The sequence below is a fragment of the Macaca fascicularis genome, chromosome 14 (genome assembly GCF_037993035.2).
Source record: "Macaca fascicularis isolate 582-1 chromosome 14, T2T-MFA8v1.1".
NCBI lineage: Eukaryota > Metazoa > Chordata > Mammalia > Primates > Cercopithecidae > Macaca > Macaca fascicularis.
In genome coordinates, this window is record NC_088388.1 from 76,557,992 (window position 1) to 76,579,790 (window position 21,799).

General features: G+C 37.7%; 1 protein-coding gene across 6 annotated transcripts in view; it reads right to left on the reverse strand.

The window, feature by feature from the left end:
• Positions 1-876: 876 nt before the first annotated feature.
• The window catches only part of RSF1 (remodeling and spacing factor 1), a 158,420-nt gene continuing 137,497 nt past the window's right edge, over positions 877-21,799 (reverse strand). For 5 of the 6 annotated variants that reach the window (XR_012423556.1, XM_065528764.2, XM_065528765.2 and 2 more), the window contains 5 exons: positions 18,797-18,864; positions 17,505-17,712; positions 15,791-16,011; positions 12,774-12,962; positions 5,836-8,386 (listed from right to left, as the gene is read on the reverse strand). Coding sequence is in view for 5 of the 6 variants with exons in the window: in XM_065528764.2 (XP_065384836.1) it covers positions 7,812-8,386; positions 12,774-12,962; positions 15,791-16,011; positions 17,505-17,712; positions 18,797-18,864 (1,261 nt within the window). In the remaining variant the exon portion in view is untranslated. Of the gene's footprint in view, positions 8,387-12,773; positions 12,963-15,790; positions 16,012-17,504; positions 17,713-18,796; positions 18,865-21,799 lie in introns of all 6 variants that reach the window. The other variant, XM_005579173.5, reaches the window with a different exon arrangement.

A 21,799-nucleotide genomic window follows, 5' to 3' on the forward strand; every position in this document is an offset into this window, starting at 1 on the left:
GCCTCTACTAAAGAATCACAGAATAGTACACTAATTCTATTTGTAAAAGAAAAGAACTGTTCTACATCTTCTGTTCTCATAATCTGACAAAGAAATGGGCTGGCCGGGCACGGTGGCTCACGTCATTTGACTGATTCTCTTAAAGTGAAAATTTCAAATAAATTTAGCATTGTAACTAGCCATTTTCTTGCTAACACAGACCAAGTTTTACTCCATTAGGTGAAATTCTTCAAAAGTTCTTTACCTACTTAATATTTTCAATCAGAATCACAAATACTCTGCTAGTTTGTTGGTAAAAAAGCAAGCTCAGTGTGAATTTTACTGTATTTCAAGAGTAAATAAAAACTGTCAAATCATTTGGAGTTGAGAAGCCTACTCAGGGTTGGAAGGACCCGTTGGTCATTTGGTCTAATCCATTTTTAAATGTGTGGATCAATGTGTGGATGTTTGGACTTCCAAACATCCCCTATTCCTAATAATTCACTTCCAAGCTTGTTTATTATTAGAGAACTAAGTTTCTTCCACAGAATGAATGGAAAACTTTTGCCCTATGGCTTCTGCCCTCTGGTCTAGTTCTGTGCTCCTATGGGACCACACAGAACAAGTCCACAGCCTCTATAATGTATTAGTTTTCCAGAGGCTAAAGATAGAAATCAATAATAGTTTTCTAATATCTATATTTGTCTAGTTGGCAAATAGCCTTAAAAATTATTTTAGGGAAACTGATGCAATTGTACATTTACTTTCCAGATAGCGGGAGAACAATTTATCTAGGCCTGGATGATAAATTTTAACCATCATGAACTGCTACAGACAATTTATTCCATGTGCCACAAAATTTAAAATAAGCTAAGTTTGCAAACACATCATGCTAAATAATTCAAATTTAAATTTTTATTATGACAATTGACATATTAAGTGAAAGAAATGACAGAAGTATTATAATAAAACATTTTGAAAGAAAAAGTTACACGATTAGGCCAATAGCTATAAAATGGCTTTAGGCCTGGTTTATAACACCAAGAGTTCTGATCAGACTGTAGTGAGACACTGAACATTTCATTAACAAAAATATTGGCACCAGCCACAACATATTTTGGTTGTCACTTACAAGGAATATTGTATTTAAACAACTATGCACTGCAATTCTAACACACTAGGTGTTCATACACTGAAGTTAACCCCTGAAGCTTTAAGCTACCAAGAATTCCCATACTTTTAATGCACAATTTACTTTGTGTGTTATCAGAATTACATTTCCAGTTTTCTGATCTTCCCTGCCCCCCCCGCCCCCACACACATGCAGTATATTATGTGACAGAGAGCACTCCAGCTTCTATTTGACTAACAGCACGGTCCTGATTACCTCAAGAGTTATATGCTAATCTTGAAGCTTCTGCTTTAAATCTCATCTCCTAGAAACCAAATAAAGCATTCTGAGAACCTATTCCAGGAATACATTTTTTAACGCATAGGAAAATAAAGCATTTCATATAAGCATGCTGGAAAATCAAGAGACATTCTGATTAGACAGTCCCTGAATTCCAGCTATTACTTCAAATCAAAATTCTAAAAGACACCATTTACAAATTTTTATCTGGAATTTGTATTCTTCACATGGAAACTCATGATCCCCAGGCTTCCCTTCTGAATGAGGACAGCAAAAAACTGACGCTGGCAAAACATGAATATAGCTTTGACAGAAATTATGACACACTTAGATGAATTTAATTATTTTCAAGAATACACTTGTACTACAAAGGTGAGAAATTAGAATGGCAAAATTATGACATGGGAAAAAGCACTGACATTTAAACGAAGCTGTGAATATACCATGGTAAAACGTGCCATGTAAAAGACTGTGCTAGAATCAGAAGTTCTACAAGATTTCAAAATACTTAGCGAATAAGGAGGGAACTGAAATTTGAATTTGACTTCCCTTGCTGCCACGCTTCAGCAGACAACTATTCCTGTGGAATTAAGTCCACTGAATAACCAAATAGAGCAATTCTAGTTTTTTCCTTCTTTTATATGAATAGATGAAAATCAAGCCTTGCTCTACCCCCATCTTAGCATAGGACATACCCTTTCGAAGTGTACACAAAACCTCATGGCAGGTTTGGGCAAGCTACAACAGATACCATCATCAAGAAGCTACTTTGAAAGAGAATAGAACACCAGACTAACATTGAGAATACCCTAGTTAGGAATTACAAAAATCATGCCCTATAAGAATATGCTGTTAACAGCCAAATCTGGGCTACTGTAGCTGTTCTGATCCTGAAAATCCATTCACTAATATAAGCTAGATCTGTGTGTGTGTGTGTGTGTGTGTGTGTCTGTGTGCACAATTTTCATGCAGTGACCTTAAAGCTTTGGAGACAGGGCTTGTTACTCTATTAATTTCAAGGCTTGTCCACATAGCAGTTGACATGCACCAATTCTGCTAAAGGGCAGGAGAATGAAAAAGACATGGCACAAATTTTTAAACAATTTTAGGTTTAATTACATAATGCACCTGTAGATGATCTAGCATAAACACAATTGTAAAAAATCTACATCCTATTTTAGGGTATTTTCCCACCTCCCATCCCTTAAAAGCTGTACAGTTATTAAAAAAAAAAAAGGTGACTCTCAAGCAAAATAAACTTTTTTTTTTTGCAACATACAAAATAAGTTAAATGATTCAGAAGGTTTTGAGCCATGAAGTTCCCGAATAACTGTGTTCTGGCTGTTCACGAGCATGACATGCAAGCTGCTGGTCTATGACCAGAACTCAATAAATACAGATCAAATAAAACCACAAAACACTTAAATTAGATTTCTTTAGAAACTGATGAAAGTCAAGAAAATATATACTTAGAATTAACAGTTCCATTCTTAACTTACATCATCCAGTGGCAAAAAGCACAAGGCAAGTATTCAGTCCTTAGCAAACTTTCTAGCTTGTACCGGTTTGGACAAAAAAGGAAAAAAAATTCCTTTAAAAATGTTTTTTCTCATTCAAAATATCCAAGAAATTTAATAAATTTCTACTCATCTATTGTTATGCCCTCTCATATAACTTATGTATAGGATAGTAATATTTTAGTTATTAAAATAACATCTTCATTAACTGAAACGATTACAATGTGCCAGAATTGGGTTTAATGAATTTTCCAAAGTGGTATAAATATGAAATGAAAAAAAAAATTGTGCTCAGGTGTCCAAAAGGAGGAAAAAAAGTCCACAAATGGGATCCTATTCTAATTGACTTCCAGGAGGGTTTGCATGAATGAATACAAAAAGTGGTGAGTGTATAATCTAAAGTGGTTATATACTAAGTTCATTAAATTTTGGCTTATGACCTCCTTGCTTACTTGGGAATTACTCTGTTCAACATATTACAGTTACTTAGCAATTCTTGGCACTCAAAAGATGTTAAAAGATAATTTAAGTTGGAGCAAAATATTTTGAAAACAAATTAAGTGAACACATAGCAACTCAATTTAAATACATTGATAGCAAAAGGCTTTGACCTTAAGGATTGGCATAAAAACGACACAAAAAAATCAGTTAACTTGCCCCTTCCAAAGTAGGTTTACAGGTACATACTTTGGGAAAGGTAGATAAAATAGGAATGGATTTTAATCTAAGAAGATTCAATAATGCATCATATTAAGCAGAAGAGGGCTAGGTAGATTACAGCAGATATGCAGCCTTGGCATTCTCTGCTTCTTGGAGAACGAGTAGGATATTTTGAGAATGTCAAACATCAGGAGAAACTGTTGCCTAGATTTTCTGTAATTAAATGATATTTGTAATTATATCTGTTGCAATGCAGCCATCTTATTTCTTTCAATAGTTAATGATGGATTCATTTTTATTTCTTCTGATACTTATCTGAAGTGTGTGCGTGCGCGCACACAAACAAATACACATGTACCATTTAACTCTAGGTCTCTGAATAGTTGTTCTATAGCTGTGAGGCATCACCTTGAATAATGGACCTGTTCCACTGTGTTAGTGAAGAGCGGAGTTCCTAGCTTTTTCTGAATATTGAACTTGTAGATTCATTAGGTTCTTTACAGTTGTGTGGTAGAACTAGCGAATGGTTAACATCTCTTATGCCCACAAACAAGCTAAAAAGGCATTCCTTGTGACAAAGGACATTCCATCAATCCCACTTAAAAACAGCTAACATTTCCTCATCATTTTGACTATTAAGTTAAACAAGTAAATGTCCATGTTTTTCTTAATGTATGTACTTTGCTCAAATATATATTATGGGATGCATTTCATCAACCAAAAAGTAAAAACTGGATATGTGTAACACCCTTTTAAAATTAATTTGTTTAAAAATTTTCAAAAGCTTCATTAGCATTTGAAGTTTTTGGTTCTTGGGCAGGTCACTTTTATATAGATTACCAGTAGACATGAATTTATTCTAAATGAAACTCTCCTTTATCCTCTGAATCTGTAACCTTGAACAATTGAAAAAAGGATGTCGAGGAAATACAACTTGATGTACATTCTTGAAAATATCTCTGCCATCATTTTGCAGTAATGTGCCAATGATGGAAAATGCTTTACACTAAACACTATTTTATCAGCACTGATGTACAAAACCAAAATGTTTTCAGTCTGAGTCATTTTCACATATATTTCAGTTCAAAGTTTCTGCTTTGTGAAAAGCTGACTAGTTTTCAGACCTTTACAGAAATTGCAAACTAAATATACTGAATATTAATCTACATCTCCCTTTAATACATTTGCTACAGTCTAGAGTTTGGGAGTCCAGCTTGTATTTCAAAAAGGGGGGATTAAATTATTAAAGGGCTCTATTATGTAGCAGCTATTGAGTCTAAATCCATGGTTAGTGCTCTAAAAAAGATCCAAGACTGTCTAAACTCTAGATCAATTACTGCTTTCCTATACTTTCTGCAGTTCGTAGGGACTGTATTGTCTTTGTATACAGAACATTTCGTTTTCTAAATTTTTTTTTTAACTTCTTCAGGATACCTTCAGAGTGTACTTCAGTGATCATAAACTCTTTGAGGGACTGAATTTGAACTCCAAGCAGCAGAACTGTTTTTGCACTGCTCAAAATTTAATAATCAATAATCAATCTGCATAATAATGTTTTATCAACTGTTTGGATTACATTCTTGGTAGATGACCTATAGTTAATTGATTTAATCAAAATATAAGGTGAGAAGGGGTACATTCACTATCAAGTTGACAAACATTTACTCAAGTTTGGTAAACATCAGGCAGCACAAGTGGTCTCCAAACCCATGTCAGTGGGACATTTGCTAAATGGAATACTCAGCCTTTGCGATGGTAAAAATTACCTTAGGCTTTCTATAGAAGAAGAGTAAAAATAACTCCTTATTTCACATTAGGCATCCTGTTAAAATTATCTACCCATTTAATACTACTTCTGATCACTGGCTTAACTGAGGAATAGAACTAATAGGTGGAAGGAGGAGCTGGTGTGTCCAGAGGTAGAGACAGGGCACATGGGAGAGTTTCCACACAATAGTGGCTTTACCCAGTTGCAGGACTAAAATGGTGGGGTAAGACTGGGTGGCAGGAAAGGGCACCTGTACATTCAAACCACTTACCTTGCACTGGTAGAAATCTTTATATTGCTGGCCTGTTTTAGATAGTTTAAAAGGTTAATTCTTAGCTGACTTGCAAATAAATAAAACAAACCTAGCTGGAAAGGAGACTGTAAGTGAATGCAGCTCCTTCCACAGTCCTGCTTTACCGTCTGTGAATGTAAGCCCTTCCTTCCCTTCCAGTGGAACACTGTCTCAAAATAAAAATCACAACTTACTTGGAACCACACGCTATTGGTGCATCCTATTTTTAGGCTGCTTTCATTATTTTATTTTTTTACAGATACATACACATTGCTAGAATCAAAGCAAAAATATTAATGGGCAGGTACTACAGAACTAAAGTGAAACAAAACAAAACAACAAACAACTGAAAAACAACAGCTATAAACTTTCAAGGCCAAAAGATAAGATTTAAGGGCAATACCTGTTGAAGAAGGAAAAGGAGTATAAAGTTCCTAGAGAGGTATTTATAATGCAAATCTAATGCCAGCTTTTTAGTAATAAAAAAGAGAAGTGCTTTACTATATACTGACTAGCACATAATATTTAATTTGGAAAGAAAAATTAATGACGTTCCTTGGGCCAGCAGCAGATATGGTGTGTCCATTGCCGGCAACAGACACAACACTGGAACAGAAAAACCCAAATCCCAGGGCAAAAGTATTCACAGAAGTAATGGTTGAAGGTTTCAGGATTTAACAGGCTAGGTTTAATCACAAGTGCTACACTCTGTACAATGTTATGGCTCTGCCTGAAGTTTTACAGCTATAACAGAAACTAAATAAGACAAAGTTCATATTTTAGTGTCAATTACATGTTAGGTATTTAGTTAGTTAAAAACCCTTTCTTTTTTTAAATAAAGGGCTTTTCTTTAAAGTGTTGAGATGTTTGAAATGGATGTCATGCCTATTAATTACATCGGCAGTTCTCATTCAACTCTATGTTGGTTGTATGACTATTAATGAATTTTAATAGAAGTCTAACGGCCAAAGGCCAAAACTACATTCAAACTCTGCTAATATATCCAGGCAGATAGGAAATTCCAACACACACACATACGCACACGCACACACACACATACGCACACATGCTAAAACTCAAACTAAAAACCTCCCAAAGGAACTGCTTTGTTTGTAGACTTCAATTTGAAGTAGATACTAAGGGCAAGAATAGACCAGTTAAAATTCACCTGAAAATCTCTTCCCAGTCTTCAAATGTGCTAAAATATCACTGTCAGCTTAGCATCTCTTCATGTATGTTATATATAGATGTATTTTTTTCAAAATGATATTTCAGATATTTAAACATCAAGTGGCCAGAAGACAAGAGTTATACTATTGGCAAAGTTTACGATCCACCCAGGCCTTAACAAAGACCACATCCATTTCGCTAATAACCCTCCATCAGACATAATATATTTGAGGCCACCTTATTACCACTGCATAAAGCTATTTAAAAAAATGTGTTGCTAGCACAGTCTGGTTGGCAAAGCTTCATTATACATTTTACTGTACAAATGCTTTTCAGATGATTTTATTTTTTTAAAACAAGAAACTCTGCTATAACAGAAATTTAGGTTAATTATGATGGTACTTTCACTGTCTCTTCTTTATTAAGTGTGGTTATCTCCAATAGTAAACAAGTTGATTTCACAAAGGCTGTTACTAAATGACTTATGTATGATGTTATCTACAATTCTCAAACTGTAACAGTACAGACTTGAACTTTTAAATTGTCTGTAAATCATCATCTATGCCATGAATGTTTAAATATAATATATATTTAATATGAAAAAGCTAAAGCACAAGTGCTTTCTCCCACCCCTAAATTCTGTTTTGGGCCCTCACAGATTCGGAATGCATTCTCATCCACCCTTTTTCACAAAGTCAGGAGAGCTCAGGAAATATAAAGTCAAAAATATACAAATCTTTGTTGTTATTATAATAAGATTTTTTTCCATGAATGAAATTACCAAGGACCATGAACCTGGAAAAAGAAAATCAAAAGGAATTTACAGCAATTATTTGTCTTCAAAGTTCAAAACTGGTCACTTCACAGAAAGACTTCAGGATTTGTTGAAATTTTTCTTCTAAAAAGTCATTCTGTAGTGGAGTTTTCTAGGAAAAATTAAACAGCTTTTAATAACTGGCCCGCTGGTGTGAGAGCTACCGTGGAATAAATTAGCACAAAAATGGAAAAAAAGTCTTATAACTGTTCACTGTTACAGACGTAATCAACAAGGTCAGTCACTCTCAAAAGCTCATCTTCCTCCTCTTCTGGTGCTCCTGCCTCCTGCCCACCACTTGTCCCATTGGAGGCGAGGCTTGCACTGGCTGTGCTGTTGTCCTTGGGGGTCTGAGACTTCTCAGTAGGCTTGCCAATCAAGTTCTCAATGGCTTTGCCAGGACTCTGTCCATTGGTTGAAGGTAAGTCCACTAAGCTATAGTCCAATGGGCTCCCCACTTTGCCTACATTTTCAAAGTCCTCTTCCTCATCACTTTCTATCCGGTAGGGCTTCTTGGTGCTCTCTTGTTCTGAGGGCAGGACCCTAGGCTGGCTGTCATGGGCAGGCTGATTTGCATCTCCATGAGCATTGTCACAACTCTCCTCCTCATCCGTCTCAATCCGGTGTAGCCGTTTGCGGGATGGTTTGCCTTCCTCTTCCTCCTCCTCCTCATCTGCTTCTGAATACTCATCTGTGCTTCGGCCCCGCTTTCGAACTGACCGCTTTGATTCTTTAGCTAGCTCGTCATCTTCAGAGTTCTTGGACAAATAGCTCTCTAGAATAAACAGCACATTTAAGCCATTGGCATGGGTAACCATAAACGAATTTAATTCTTCTTTTCCTCCCCATATTCACCACGTCCTGCTTTCAGAATTGCTTGTACATAAAAATGTCCTTTCAATAATTGGCCTGATTTCTCTCCTCAGCCCCATAACAGTGCCCAATATGATTCATGGTATACTTTATTTATGATTTTAGAGAATATTTTCTTTTTTTTTTTGAGACCAAGTCTCACACTGTCACCCAGGCTAGAGTACAATGGTGTGATCTTGGCTCACTGCAACCTCCACCTCCCGGGTTCAAGCCATTCTCCTGCCTCAGCCTCCCGAGTAGCTGGGATTACAGGTGCCTGCCACCACACCAGGCTAACTTTTTGTATTTTTAGTAGAGACGGGGTTTCACTATGTTAGCCAGGCTGGTCTCGAACTCCTGACTTTGTGATCCATCTGCCTTGGCTTCCCAAAGTACTGGGATTACAGGCGTGAGCCACCGCACCTGGTCTACTTTATTTTTTGAGACGGAGTCTCACTCTGTCTCCCAGGCTGGAGCATAGTGGCGCAAACTCGGCTGACTGCAACCTCTGCCTCCCAGGTTCCAGCAATTCTCCTGCCTCAGCCTCCCGAGGAGCTGTGATTACAGGCGTATGTGCTGCCACACCCAGCTAATTTCTTTACATTTTTAGTAGAGACGGGGTTTCACCATGTTGGCCAGACTGGTCTCGAACTCCTGGCCTCAAGTGATCTGCCCACCTTGGCCTCCCAAAGTGCTGGGATTACAGGTGTGAGCCACTGTGCCTGGCCAACAGCAAATTTCTTGGGGAAGATGTCTGATAATGCTTGAATTAAATGAAGATAGGTTAGTTACAAACTAAGAAACTCCTTCCCACTAGTACACAAATTAGGTTATCATGTCAACATGCTGATAAGGAAAGATTTAAACTGGACACCCAACTCTGTACCTCTTAAACACTGTGCCAATTCTCATCTTAGTTATCAGACACCCTTGGTAGTCTTAATTGTCTTCTCTTCTTTGTCTATACAGTTGGGCCTCCCTATCCATGAATTTAACCAACTGCAGATGGAAAATATTCAGGAAAAAAATAGATGGTAGTGTCTGAACTGAACATACATAGACTTTTTTCTTGTCATTCACTAAACAATACAGTATAACAATTATATAGCATTTACATTGTATCAGGTATTTTAAATATTCTAGAGATTAAAGTATATGGAGGATATGGGTAGGTTATATGCAAATATGACACCATTTTATATGAGGGACTTATAAATCCAAGGATTTTGGTATCTGCGGGGATCCTGAAACCAATCCCCAATGGATACTGAAGATGACTCTACTTCCATTTTAGAAGAGCTCACCTAGTCTCACAACTTGGCATGCCATCTATATGCTAACGGCTTTCATATTTATTTTAGGCAACCACTGAATTCCAGCCTAGTGTATCAAACTGCCTACTTGACATCTAGGCTTGGGTATCTCTAAGCAGGCATTTCAAATGACGTGTCTCAAACTGGGCTCCTAAATTTTCTCCTTAATCCTGCAGCACTGTGGTCTCTACCATCTTAGTTTTTCACAATTGCTCCTCCAATTTCTCAGTCATCCTTGATTATTTTCTTTCTCTCACCCAACCCAACAGTAAATCCTTTCGGTCTCACTTTAAAACATACCCCTAATGTGACTGCTTTTGCCTCTTTACTGCTACTGACCCAGTTCTACCCTCCATCATCTCTCACCTGGACTATTACAATAACTTCCCAATGGGTCTTCTAGCTTCTGCCCTGGCCCCCTTCAATCTATTCATAACACAGCTACCACAGCAAATTAAAACCTAAGTCAGATCACATCACTCCTTTGCTCAAAATGTGGGATGGTTTGCTTTCCTCTTCCTCTTCCTCCTCATCTGCTTCTCAATACTCATCTGTGCTTTGGCCCAAATGTTTCTCACCTCACACGAAATAAAAATCCAAAGTCCATACAATACCCTACTCTGTGTTACCTAATATGGTAAACACTAGTCACATGTGGTTATTTTAAATTTAAATTAGTTAAAATTAAATAAAAATTAAAATTCAGTTCCATGGTCACTCCAGCCGCATTTCAAGTGCTCAAGCCATATGAAGGCTAGTGGCTATTGTAACCATCAGCACATATATAATCACTGCAGAAAGTTAAACTGCATGGCACTATTTATCATCAGAGATTAGCACATCTTTTATATAAGAGGCAGGCCCTATACTCTCAGTCACAACAACTCAGCTTTTTGAGAAAGCAGGCAATAGACAATATGTAAACAAGCGGGCATGGTAGTCTTCCAATAAAAATTGTATTACAGGGTAGGGTGCAGTGGCTTACACCTGTAATCCTAACACTGTGGGGGGCCAAGGTGGGGGGTGGATCGCTTGAGGCCAGGAGTTTAAGGCCAGCCAGGGCAACACTGCAAGATCTCATCTCTATTAAAAAAAAAAATTAAAAATTAGCACAGTGTGGTGGCTTATGCCACTTCTAGCCACTTGGGAGGCTGAGGAGGGTAGACTGCTTGAGCACAGCAGATTGAGGCTATGGTGAGCTGTGATTATGCCACTGAACGCCAGCCAGGGTGAGCCTCTGTTTCAAAAACAAAAACAAAACCTTGCTTTTTTATTTATGTAAGCAGGTGGGCTGTTGTTTGCTGACTGGTCCCCACTGACCTCTTTGCTTCATCTCATTATGTTTGCCTTCACTCACTCTGCTCCAACAACCCTGCACTCCCTTCTGTTTGCTGAACATGACAAGCACAAACATATCTCAAGGACTTCATACTTATTGTTCCATCTGCCTGTACCATTCTTCTTTTAGATAACTGCATGACTCACACACAACATTTCTTTCAGGTCTTCACTCAAATGTTTTCTTAGTGAGGATTTTCCTGAGTATATTATCTGAAATTCAACTACTTTCCCAACCCCCTTTTCTCCTTTATTTTTTTCCACAGCACTCATCTCTAATATATCATATATTCTACTTATCTATCTTGTTTATTGTCGCTTTCTTCCCAACTAAAATAAGAGTTTCATAAGAACTATTTTGTCTGCTGTTATATGCCAGTGCTTGGAACAGGGCCTAGTTTAATAAATATTCATATTTAACGGCTTAACTAATGCATTTATGTTTGTCTCTGTGACACATGAAGGTAAGTACACATTCAAAAAAGATGTTCACCTCCCTTCTTTAGCATTTCACATCCAAACATTTTTTTCCCCTTTCTCTTTTGTCTTGGGCTCAAACTTAAATTCATGTTTAATCTATGAAAGCAAAACAATCTTCAAAACAGGCCATAAAGCTGGGTGCGGTGGCTCAGGCCTGTAATCGCAGCACTTTGGGAGGCCGAGGCGGGCGGATTACCTGAGGTCAGGAGTTTGAGACTAGCCTGGTCGACATGGTGAAACCCCGTCTCTACTAAAAATACAAAAATTAGCCAGGCGTGGTGGCGCATGCCTAAAATCCTAGCTATTGGGAGGTTTGAGACTCTGTCTCAAAAAAAAAAAAAAAAAAAATATATATATATATATATAAAATAAATAATAAAATAAAAAAGACTAAATGGATGTCAGAAATTCATATTTTAGAGCTTGTCTTGTACTACTGGTAGGGGGCACAGCTATAGCTATTAGGAAATAAAACAGTTTCCAATGGAAATCATAGTAAAGGCGGAAAGAGACAGTAGGCACTTTTATTTGAAACCTTTCAGCTATTGAGGACATAAGAGGTTATTTCAAAATGAGGGCCATGAATAAGGGAGTAAAAAAAAGAAGCAGAATAAATTTTGATCAGATCACAATTTTCTGAGATTCTTCTAGTTTCAATGAAAATTTTAACTACAATGGAGATCTTAAAAATTAGCCTCTTATCAAGTATCCTTTATTTAAACTATAATATGCACAAAATTATAGGTTTTATCTCAAAGATACTATTGGTTATATGAATTTTTTTTCTTTTGAGACACAGTCTTGCTCTGTCACCCAGGGTGGAATGCAGTGGTGCGATCTTGGCTCACTGCAACCTCTGCCTCCCAGGTTCAAGCAGTTCTCCTGCCTCAATCTCCTGAGTAGCTAAGATTACAGATGCAAATCACCACACAGGCTAATTTTTTAATTTTTAGTAGAGACAAGGTCTCACCATGTTGGACAGGCTGGTCTTGAGCTCCTGGCCTCAAGAGACTTGCCTGCCCTGGCCTACCAAACTGCTGGGATTACAGGCATAAGCCACCACACCTGGCCTGGTTACATGAATTTTAAAGAATGGTACAGAATCACAATCCTGAGTTCACTTTATAATGTCTATTTTGCCTTGTCCAAACTTCTACACGTAGGAGACCTATGCCTTACCTTCACTCTCTGAGCTGGAAAGTCTTCGCTTGTGAACTCGCCTTATTTCTTTACCACGTCGTAAACTCTTCTGGGAACCGTCACTTTCCGAGTCTTCTTTGTAGTTAATTTGTCTTTTCTGATTTCTCCTTGACCGCCTTCGCCGAGTTTCTACAAAATCATCACTAAAATCATCACTGAAGTCACTTTCTATTTTAAAAAAAAGGAAGAAAAAAGTACAAAATTTAAGTCTATTAAGTAGAAATGTAGCTTAGGTTATAAAAATGAAAAGCTACTAAGCAGAGTTCAGTCATAAATATTTTTAAGTGAACAGTCTTTTGTAAGTCTCATTTTATTTGAGAGAGTATCTCACTGTCACACAGGCTGGAGTGCAGTGGCATGAACGCAGCTGACTACAGCTTCAACCTCCCGGGCTCAAGAGAGCCTCTGGCCTCAGCCGCCCCAGTAGCTAGAGCTAGGATCACAGGCACGCACTACTACGCCTGGCTACCTACCAAAGCGTTGAGATTATAACATGCCTGGCCTTTAAGTCTCACTTAAAAAAAAAAAAAAAAAAAAAAAAAAAGGAATGAGTCAATCTGTGGGGGTTTTTAATGCCAAACCTCACAATGTATACTCTTAGCAGTGAATCCTCAAGATTAGAAAATGTTTTATCCTTTTTTGTTTGTTTTTGAGACAGAGTCTCACTATGTCGCCCAGGCTAGAGTGTAGTGGCGTGATCTTGGCTCACTGCAACCTCCACCTCCCAGGTTCAAGCAATTCTCCTGCCTCAGCCTCCCAAGTAGCTGGGACTACAGGTACCCACTACCACACCCAGCTAATTTTTATATTTTTAGTAGAGATGGGGTTTTGCCATGTTGGCCAGGCTGGTCTTGAACTCCTGACCTCAAGTGGTCTGCCTGCCTCGGCCTCCCAAATTGCTGGGATTACAGGTGTGAGCCACCGCGCCCGGCCTAAATGTTTTATATATTTTTAGAAATAGTCCTTATTGCAACTGACCTACAGCTACCTGGTCAGGTACACAGTTGCCATGACTGCTCTTCTTGGTAGACGGCTACCACAAATCTGCCTCCTGATAATCTGCTGTTCTACATGTGGCTATAGTCATAATGTATTGCAGAGGTTAAGCCCTCTAACCAAAGAAAACTCATGAATCTGTTCTACATAAATATAGAACTCAAGTTAGATTTTTGACTTTTCTCCATAAAGAATACAAATCTGCTAAATAAAGTACACAGACCTAAACTTGCAAAGCACTGCTAAATAGCATTGTTCTTGTCATCTCTGATCAATAAACCAGAGTGAGGCTATTGCATTATGTCACCGCTGTTTTTCAGAATGTTAAATTCCACCAAAGTACTACATTCAAGCTTGTTATTCTTTCATGGATTTCAAACATTTCAAAATAGCTTGCCAATAGGTCGAAGTGGTTCTCATTGGCCAAATTTCAGACAAATGGAGCCTAAATAGTGATGGGAATGTAGTATATCCACTGATCAGAATAAGAATCCATGAGTATACATTGACATAAATAAATAAACATACGGAGGAGAAGGGAAATGTTCTTTCTTACAAAACAACAATAAATAAATATAACAGACATGACAGAGTTAGAATTATCCACAGAAACTAAAACTAGTAGGTGAAATATAAGGAACAGGATATTTAAATAGTCTCAAATTCCCACAAATTACTTATTAATTATAAGGAAAAATAATAAAGAGACTCAGAAGATGCAACATTCTCTGTGCTATTCCTGCTATAAATGCGTAATCTGAATCTTATTACAAGGAAACAAAAGAAATCCAAACTGAGAAACATCTTACAAAACAACTAGTATGTACTCTTTAAAAATATCAAGATCGATGAGACAAAATTTGAGGAACATTCCAGATTAATAGAGACTAAAGAGATGTGAATAAACACGTAGCCCTGGAATGGATCCTGGGTTAGGAAAATAAAAAGATATAAAGAATAATACAGAGATACTTGATAAAAATTTGAATGTGTACTGTTAATTAGGTAATAGCATTATATCAATGTTAAAATATCTGAATTTGGTAACTGCACTGTGGTTATGTAAGAAAATGTCCTTGTTCTTAAGAAATAATCACTGATAAAGCGGCATGATATTATCATCACTTATTTAGACAGTTTAGGAAAGAAGATAAATAAAACCAAAAAACCCCCACAAAGATGGCCAGAGTCTGACACTCATATCTATAGTTCTTCTCCAGTAAGATGACACCTATCCAGTAAGTAAACGCGTGCTCCAGTAAGATGAGCACGCATTTCTTTTAGTGGTTGAGCCTCTATTTACTCACTTAATAAGGATAAGCATACTCTATAACAACACCAACTACTGTTAACCTGTAAAAACTACTCAACACTGACTGTGGTCTAAATGTGAGTTAACTTATATTCTTCTCTCTTCAACAGCTGGGCATCGATGGAAATGTTCACGGTTTATTGAAAATGATTTCCAAGAAACCCTATGAAGGTGAAGGTTTAGGCATGGAAACATTTGACACCAAGGAGTCATCACAATCCTACTAGGCATCTGATATAAAGTTAACATATCAATCTGTACGTATTTTCTCAGATGTGCTTTCTATGAGAAAAATTTAGTCAGAAATAAGTCTTAGGAACAGAATTTTAAGAACTCTTAACTCCAGAAGTCGTAAGAATTTGTTGAGCTGGCCAGTGTGCTGGCTCGTGCCTATAATCCCAGCACTTTGGGAGGCCGAGGTGGGCAGATCACCTGAGGTCGGGAGTTTGAGACCAGCCTGGCCAACATGGAGAAACTCCATTTCTAAATACAAAATTAGCCGGTCATGGTGTGCATGCCTGTAATCCCAGCTACTTGGGAAGCTGAGGCAGGAGAATCGCTTGAACCCGGGACGTAGAGGTTGCGGTGAGCCGAGATGGTGCCATTGCACTCCAGCATGAGCAACAAGAAAAAAAAAAAAAAAGAATTTGTTGAGCTGAGGTATCATATGGATACAGATTATTTTTACCAGAGTCTCTACTATTCTCCTCAGATTCCTCCTCTTCATCATCATCGGAATACTTTTTCTTTGGGGTCTTTCTTCGCAAACGCCTGCTCTGCCTCATTGGCCGAGAGGGGTGTCGCCTCAGTCTACGGCTACAAAAGTCAGTGTCACTGTCATCATTAGATGGTGGATCTTCTTCACTTTCATCTGGGTTTTCATCAGACACAACAAATTCATCTTGAGATCTGTCCAAGAGAAATCAGATAAAATACAATAGTATTTAGAAGAGTGAACCCATTTTTTAAGAGTACTAAGTTCAAATTCTAGTGAGCCCAGTGAATCATTAAGTATAGTGCAACATATCCAGATAATTGTATCAAATGCCCTATTTATAAAATGGGGAAAATGTTTTGCCCCCCATCCTCTTAGGAGGGGTTGTAAAGATGAATTAATGTTGATTTCTGTACTGGTTTGACCTCTTGAGATGTCCCCCATGTTAAATTCAACATATTCAAAAGTGAATTCATTATTTCCCAATCTACTTCTCTCTTCTGTTCCCTGGCCTGGTATTTGGCGTCATCACTCATCCAGTAACTCCAACCAGAAACGTGGTATATATCCTAACTTTCCCCTTTTCATTGATCATATCTAATCAATTACTAATTTCTCTAGAGTCTACCTCTTAAAAGATAATCTCTCAAACCTGATCTCTTCTGTTTTCAGCTTTTCATACTCACCTAAACTACAAAAGCAACTCCATAAATAGTTTCTCTAATATCTGGTCTCATTTCCCCTCAATCTATTCTCCAAATGAATGCCAGGATGAATCTTTCTGAAGCATAAATCTCATATTAATTTTGTGTTTAAAACCCTTCACTGGTTTTGTATAATTTTCAAGATAAGTCAAAACACTTATGCATGACTAATAAAACACTCCCTAATCTGGTTCTTTTTATCACTTCGCCACATCTCCAGCAGGGCACTCTCTACTTCATCCCCTTATTCCGGCTATCCTGAGCCAACAGGAGTTTCCCAAACATTCCATGACATTTTATGGCTTGCTGTCTTGGACATAAAACTTCTATGCTTATAATACCTTTATCTTATCCTGCTTTTAGTCCCACACTTGTTGATTCCAAATATTTATTCTTCAAATTTAAGATCAAGCTTTACTTTTAAGCCAACTTTCCTCTGTACCCTAATTTATCTTTCCCTGTATTTTAGTAGCAGTTACGCAGAACGACTTTTTTTTTGTGGTTTATATGCTTGTTTCCTGAAACTCAGCAATATTGTTTCAATTTCAACTCTGCAAAGAAGCCTTTCTTGATCTTCTATACTGGATTACCTGTCCCAAGTCCAACTCCTATGAGTCATGAGAGGATAATATCTAATTACTTATTTATTTTTCGCATAGGACTGGAAACCCCTCACAGACCTGGCAGAAGGTGGCACAGAGGTACAGAGAAAGCTCTTGACAAATCAAAGTTTAATTGTAGTCAGTAAAATTTAAATATAATTTTGAATGTTAAACAACCATAAATCTATTTTCTGTTCTAAATTTTAAAAACGGGCCAAAATTAGTATTCTCGAATCTGCTTTAAATATCCTGAAAATAAACAGATCCAGTCTATGGACATGAAGAAGAAAACCCTCATCACGGCACGGGCAAGCCTCTCTGCTAGCCCAGTCCTGTTCCTGCTGGTATCTAGGGATTGGGGTCTAATGGGAGACCACGCACCCATCACTGATCTTGAATTCGTCCTCGCTCTCTTCTTCATCCAGGTTGCTGTCACTGTCCAGATCGTTTAACCGCCGGCGTTTCTTCCTTCGAGCAGCAGCTGCCCTCTGGGGTCGTTTATTTTCTTTTCTTTCTTCATCCAAAATAGTAGAGATGTCTTTCCCACGATGACCTGTGATGGTGGAGATATCTTTTCCTCGGCCAACTCCTGAGTTTGGAGGAGGGAAGTTCAGGGAGAGAAAAATATGTGTTTATTAAAAGCTTCCCTTTAATTTCTAGAGACAGTCCTTATTCATGCTTAGTAGCTCTTCATTTCTTTATTTTCTTCCTACAAATACGCAGTTTTCTCATGACTTCAGCTGACAGAGGTCTCAGAGTTTTAGCATTCGTTTATCCTACTGAATAGAAGTTTACTACGTAGGGAACCTCTTGTTTTTTAAATTTTTATATAATTCACACACCATAATATTCACCCTCTTAAAGTGTGCGATTCAGAGGTTTTCAGTATAGTCACAAAGCTGTGCAACCATCACCACTAACTCACTCCAGAACATTTTCATCACCCAAAAAAGAAACCTCATACCTATGAGCAGTCACTCAAGAATCTCTTCTTGAAAGCTGTCTTTTGGACAAGGCTTTAGAAAGAGGCCAATAGAGTTTTTAAAAACAGTGTTTGCAGGACAGAAAAAGTGAGAATTCAGCAGCAAAGATGTAAACAAGACAAACATTTCTGGAAAAGCCTTAAACGACCTACTTATCAATCTTTTCCAGAGTTTTCATAATAACTAAGTAGAAACCAGAATGTTCCATATTGGAGCATTGGCTAATAGTGCTTTAATTAAATTACCTTCAAGTTCTTCTATTTTAATGCCACTTACTAAAGACTATGAAACTAAGAAACCAATTTTTAATAGGTTAACTTAAATTTTGGTTTAAATTATTTTGGTTCTGATTATCCATAATTGTTGAGACTTCGTAGTCTCAAAGACAACACAAAAGTTTCCTCAGTTTTCTATATGGAATCAGAAGTAAATTTTTTAACCTATGTAGGAACATCAATGTTTTATATCAGGTTGTAAAACAAAACTGCTTTAAAAGTAATTAATAAGATCTGAGTCTATACACTGACATCGTGTCCAAAAATTACTCTAAATCTGAGACAACTAACATCAGTACTAATCATAATACACACTGGGAAAGAGAATAAAAAAATATGCTCACTGCCCTAATTTGGCACCTGAATGAACTTCTTGGCAGAGTTCTATGAAGAAGAGAGAATGACAAACACATACCTCCTCCATCGGCCTCTTTGATATCATCTTCAATAGCTTCATCAATTGCTTCATCAAACTCATCAAATCTAAAATATATACAATGATCACATTACAGCCTGTCCTGGCTTTTTTTTTTTTTGTTTAATTATTTTTATTTATTTATTTATTTTTGAGATGGAGTCTTGTTCTGTCGCCAGGCTGGAGTGCAGTGGCACCATCTCGGTTCATTGCAACCTCTGCCTCCCGAGTACCTGCGACTACAGGCATGTGCCACCACACCTAGCTAATTTTTGTACTTTTAGTAGAGACAGGGTTTCACCATTTGGCCAGAATGGTCTGCATCTCTTGACCTCGTGATCCAAGTGCTGGGATTACAGGCGTGGGTCACCGCACCCAGCGGCCTTTTATTTTTAAAGAATACCTTTAGCAGATGTCTCTTACTGTCTGATTGTTTATGTCCCCTCAAAATTCACATGTTGAAATAATAAATCTCAAGGTGATGGTATTAGGAGGTGGGGTCTTTGGCAGAGCCCCTCATGTATAAGATTAGTGCCCATATAAAAGAAGCCAGAGAGAGACCCTTTGTTTCTTCCACCATATGGGGTTACAGTGAAGATGGCCATCTATGAAGGAGAAGGCCTTCACTAGGCATTAGGTCTACCCTAAAGAGTCCCCTCATCCCTTCTGTGATTAAGAACACCCTAGAAGGTGCCATCTATGAACCAGAAAGCAGGCCCTCACCAGACACCATACCTGCCAGTGCCTTGACCTTGGACTCCCTAGCTTCTAGAACCGTGAGAAATAAATTTCTGTTGATTAGAGGTTATCCAGTTTACGGTTACTTTGTGATAGCAGTCAAATTGGACTGAGACAATGTCAGCAAAAATTTTTATAAAGGGCCAGATAATAAATATTTTAGGCTTTTCAGACAATGCAGTCTCTGTTGTAACTACTCAACTCTGCTACTGTAGTGCAAAGCAGCTACAGACAACATGTAAGTAAATGATACAAATGTGTTTCAATAAAACTTTATAAGCATTAAAATTTGAATTATAGGTAATTTCCATATAATTTTCACAGGATATTATTTTTCTTTTGATCCTTTTTTTGAAGCATTTATAAAAACCACTTTGAGGTCACGTTGTACAAAAACTAGAAGTGAGCTGAATTGGGCCCACAGGCCATAATTTGCCAACTCCTAATTATACAAATCACATGGCAAAGTAAGTAAAATAAAATTACAGTTCCATAAATGCTATTAAGTCCTAATAATATGTCTAGGCACAGTGGTTTACATCTGTAATTTCAACACTCTGGGAGGCCAAGGCAGGTAGATCACTTGAGACCAGGAGTTCAAGACCAGCCTGGGCAACATGGTGAACCCCCGTCTCTATAAAGAATACAAAAAATTAGCTGGTGTGTGCCTGTAGTTCCAGCTACTTGAGGGGCCGAGACAAGAGGATTGCTTGAGCCCAAGAGGCAGGGGATGCAGTAAGCCAAGATTGCACCATTGCACTCCAGCCTGGGGGACAGAGTGAGACCCTGTCTCAAAAAAAAAAAAAAAAGTCCCAATAATAGGGCTATATTATTACTGCTATTGAAAATTATATTATTACTAAAATTCATACATGAAAGGTTAAAATTTTAGAACTAGGTAAAAGTACTTCTTGAAGCTGTTTACCTTGACTTAAAGAAAAGGATCAAGACTAAAGGATTCCTAAGATTTCTTCACATATAAAATGCCTTTTACTTCAGGGCTCAGCCAAATCTCAAAACAAGTTATGAAGTAACTTGTTTAAAACTATGCTAAAAATGGTAATTACTAGCCATGTGTGGCTATTTATATTTAAATTCATTAAAATTTAAAATTCTGTTCCTCACTAGATATAATTCAAGTATTTAATAGTCACATATGGCTACGGCCACATCAGACATCAAAGAAATAGAACACTTCCATCACCAGAGTATATTATATTGAAGAGGGTGAGATTACGAGCACACAATGGATTAACAACTGCATCAAAACTAAAAGCTGGGGCTGGGTGCAGTGGCTCAGCACTCTTGGCAGGCTGAGGCAGGAGTATAACTTGAGCCCAGGAGGTTGAGACCAGTCTGGGCTATATGGTGAGACCCTGTTATCTACAAAAATTAAAAATTAAAAACATTAGCCAGGTATGGTGATGTGTGCCTGTAGTCCTAGCACTTTGGGAAGCTGAGGCAATAGGACTGCTTGTGCATAGGTGTTCCAGGCTGCAGTGAGCTGTGATCATGCCACTGCACTCCAGTCTGTGCGACAGAGTGAAACCCTGTCTCAAAAAAAGAAAAAAAGACTAAAAGCTGGAGGCTGGGAGTGGTTGTATAAACCCATAGTCCCAGCTACTTGGGAGGTCAAGCCAGTAGGATGGCTTGAGTCCATAGTCCCAACTACTTGGGTGTCTGAGGCAGCTGGATGGCTTGAGCCCACGAGTTGGGAGTCCAGTCTAGGCAACATAACAAGACCCCATCTCTAAAAACTAAATATCCGGCCTTCATAGTTAGAATATATAATTTCAAAGGACTCATAAATTTCAGATGGAGAGCTCTTCTTTTACAATGTAATTTTTACTGGCTGCATAGTATCTCATCTTACACATGTACCATATTTAGTCAAAACAGTTTATTTCCAATTTTTCACAACTGCATATTTTGAGAAACATTCTGGTAGCTGTAGTGCGGATTTTTCTTAAGTTCTGAGAAAGTAAAACTCAGCACATCCATTCATTAGGGTAGAATAGCAGATACAGATAAAGCCAGATGCCAGATGCAAAGTTAACTGAAAACAGCATTTGTCCTGAGGATAGGGTGCAGCTGTAAGGTCGCATAATAACCTATTTCTTTGAGTGACTACTTTCTTACTGAGAAATTTGTTTGCTAAAATCAAAGACCATCAGAACTTCAGGTATCTGAAACTATTTCAGAAAGAATGAAACATTCCACTCTTGCCTTAATGATAATCTAAGTCATTTTTAATGCAACTAAACA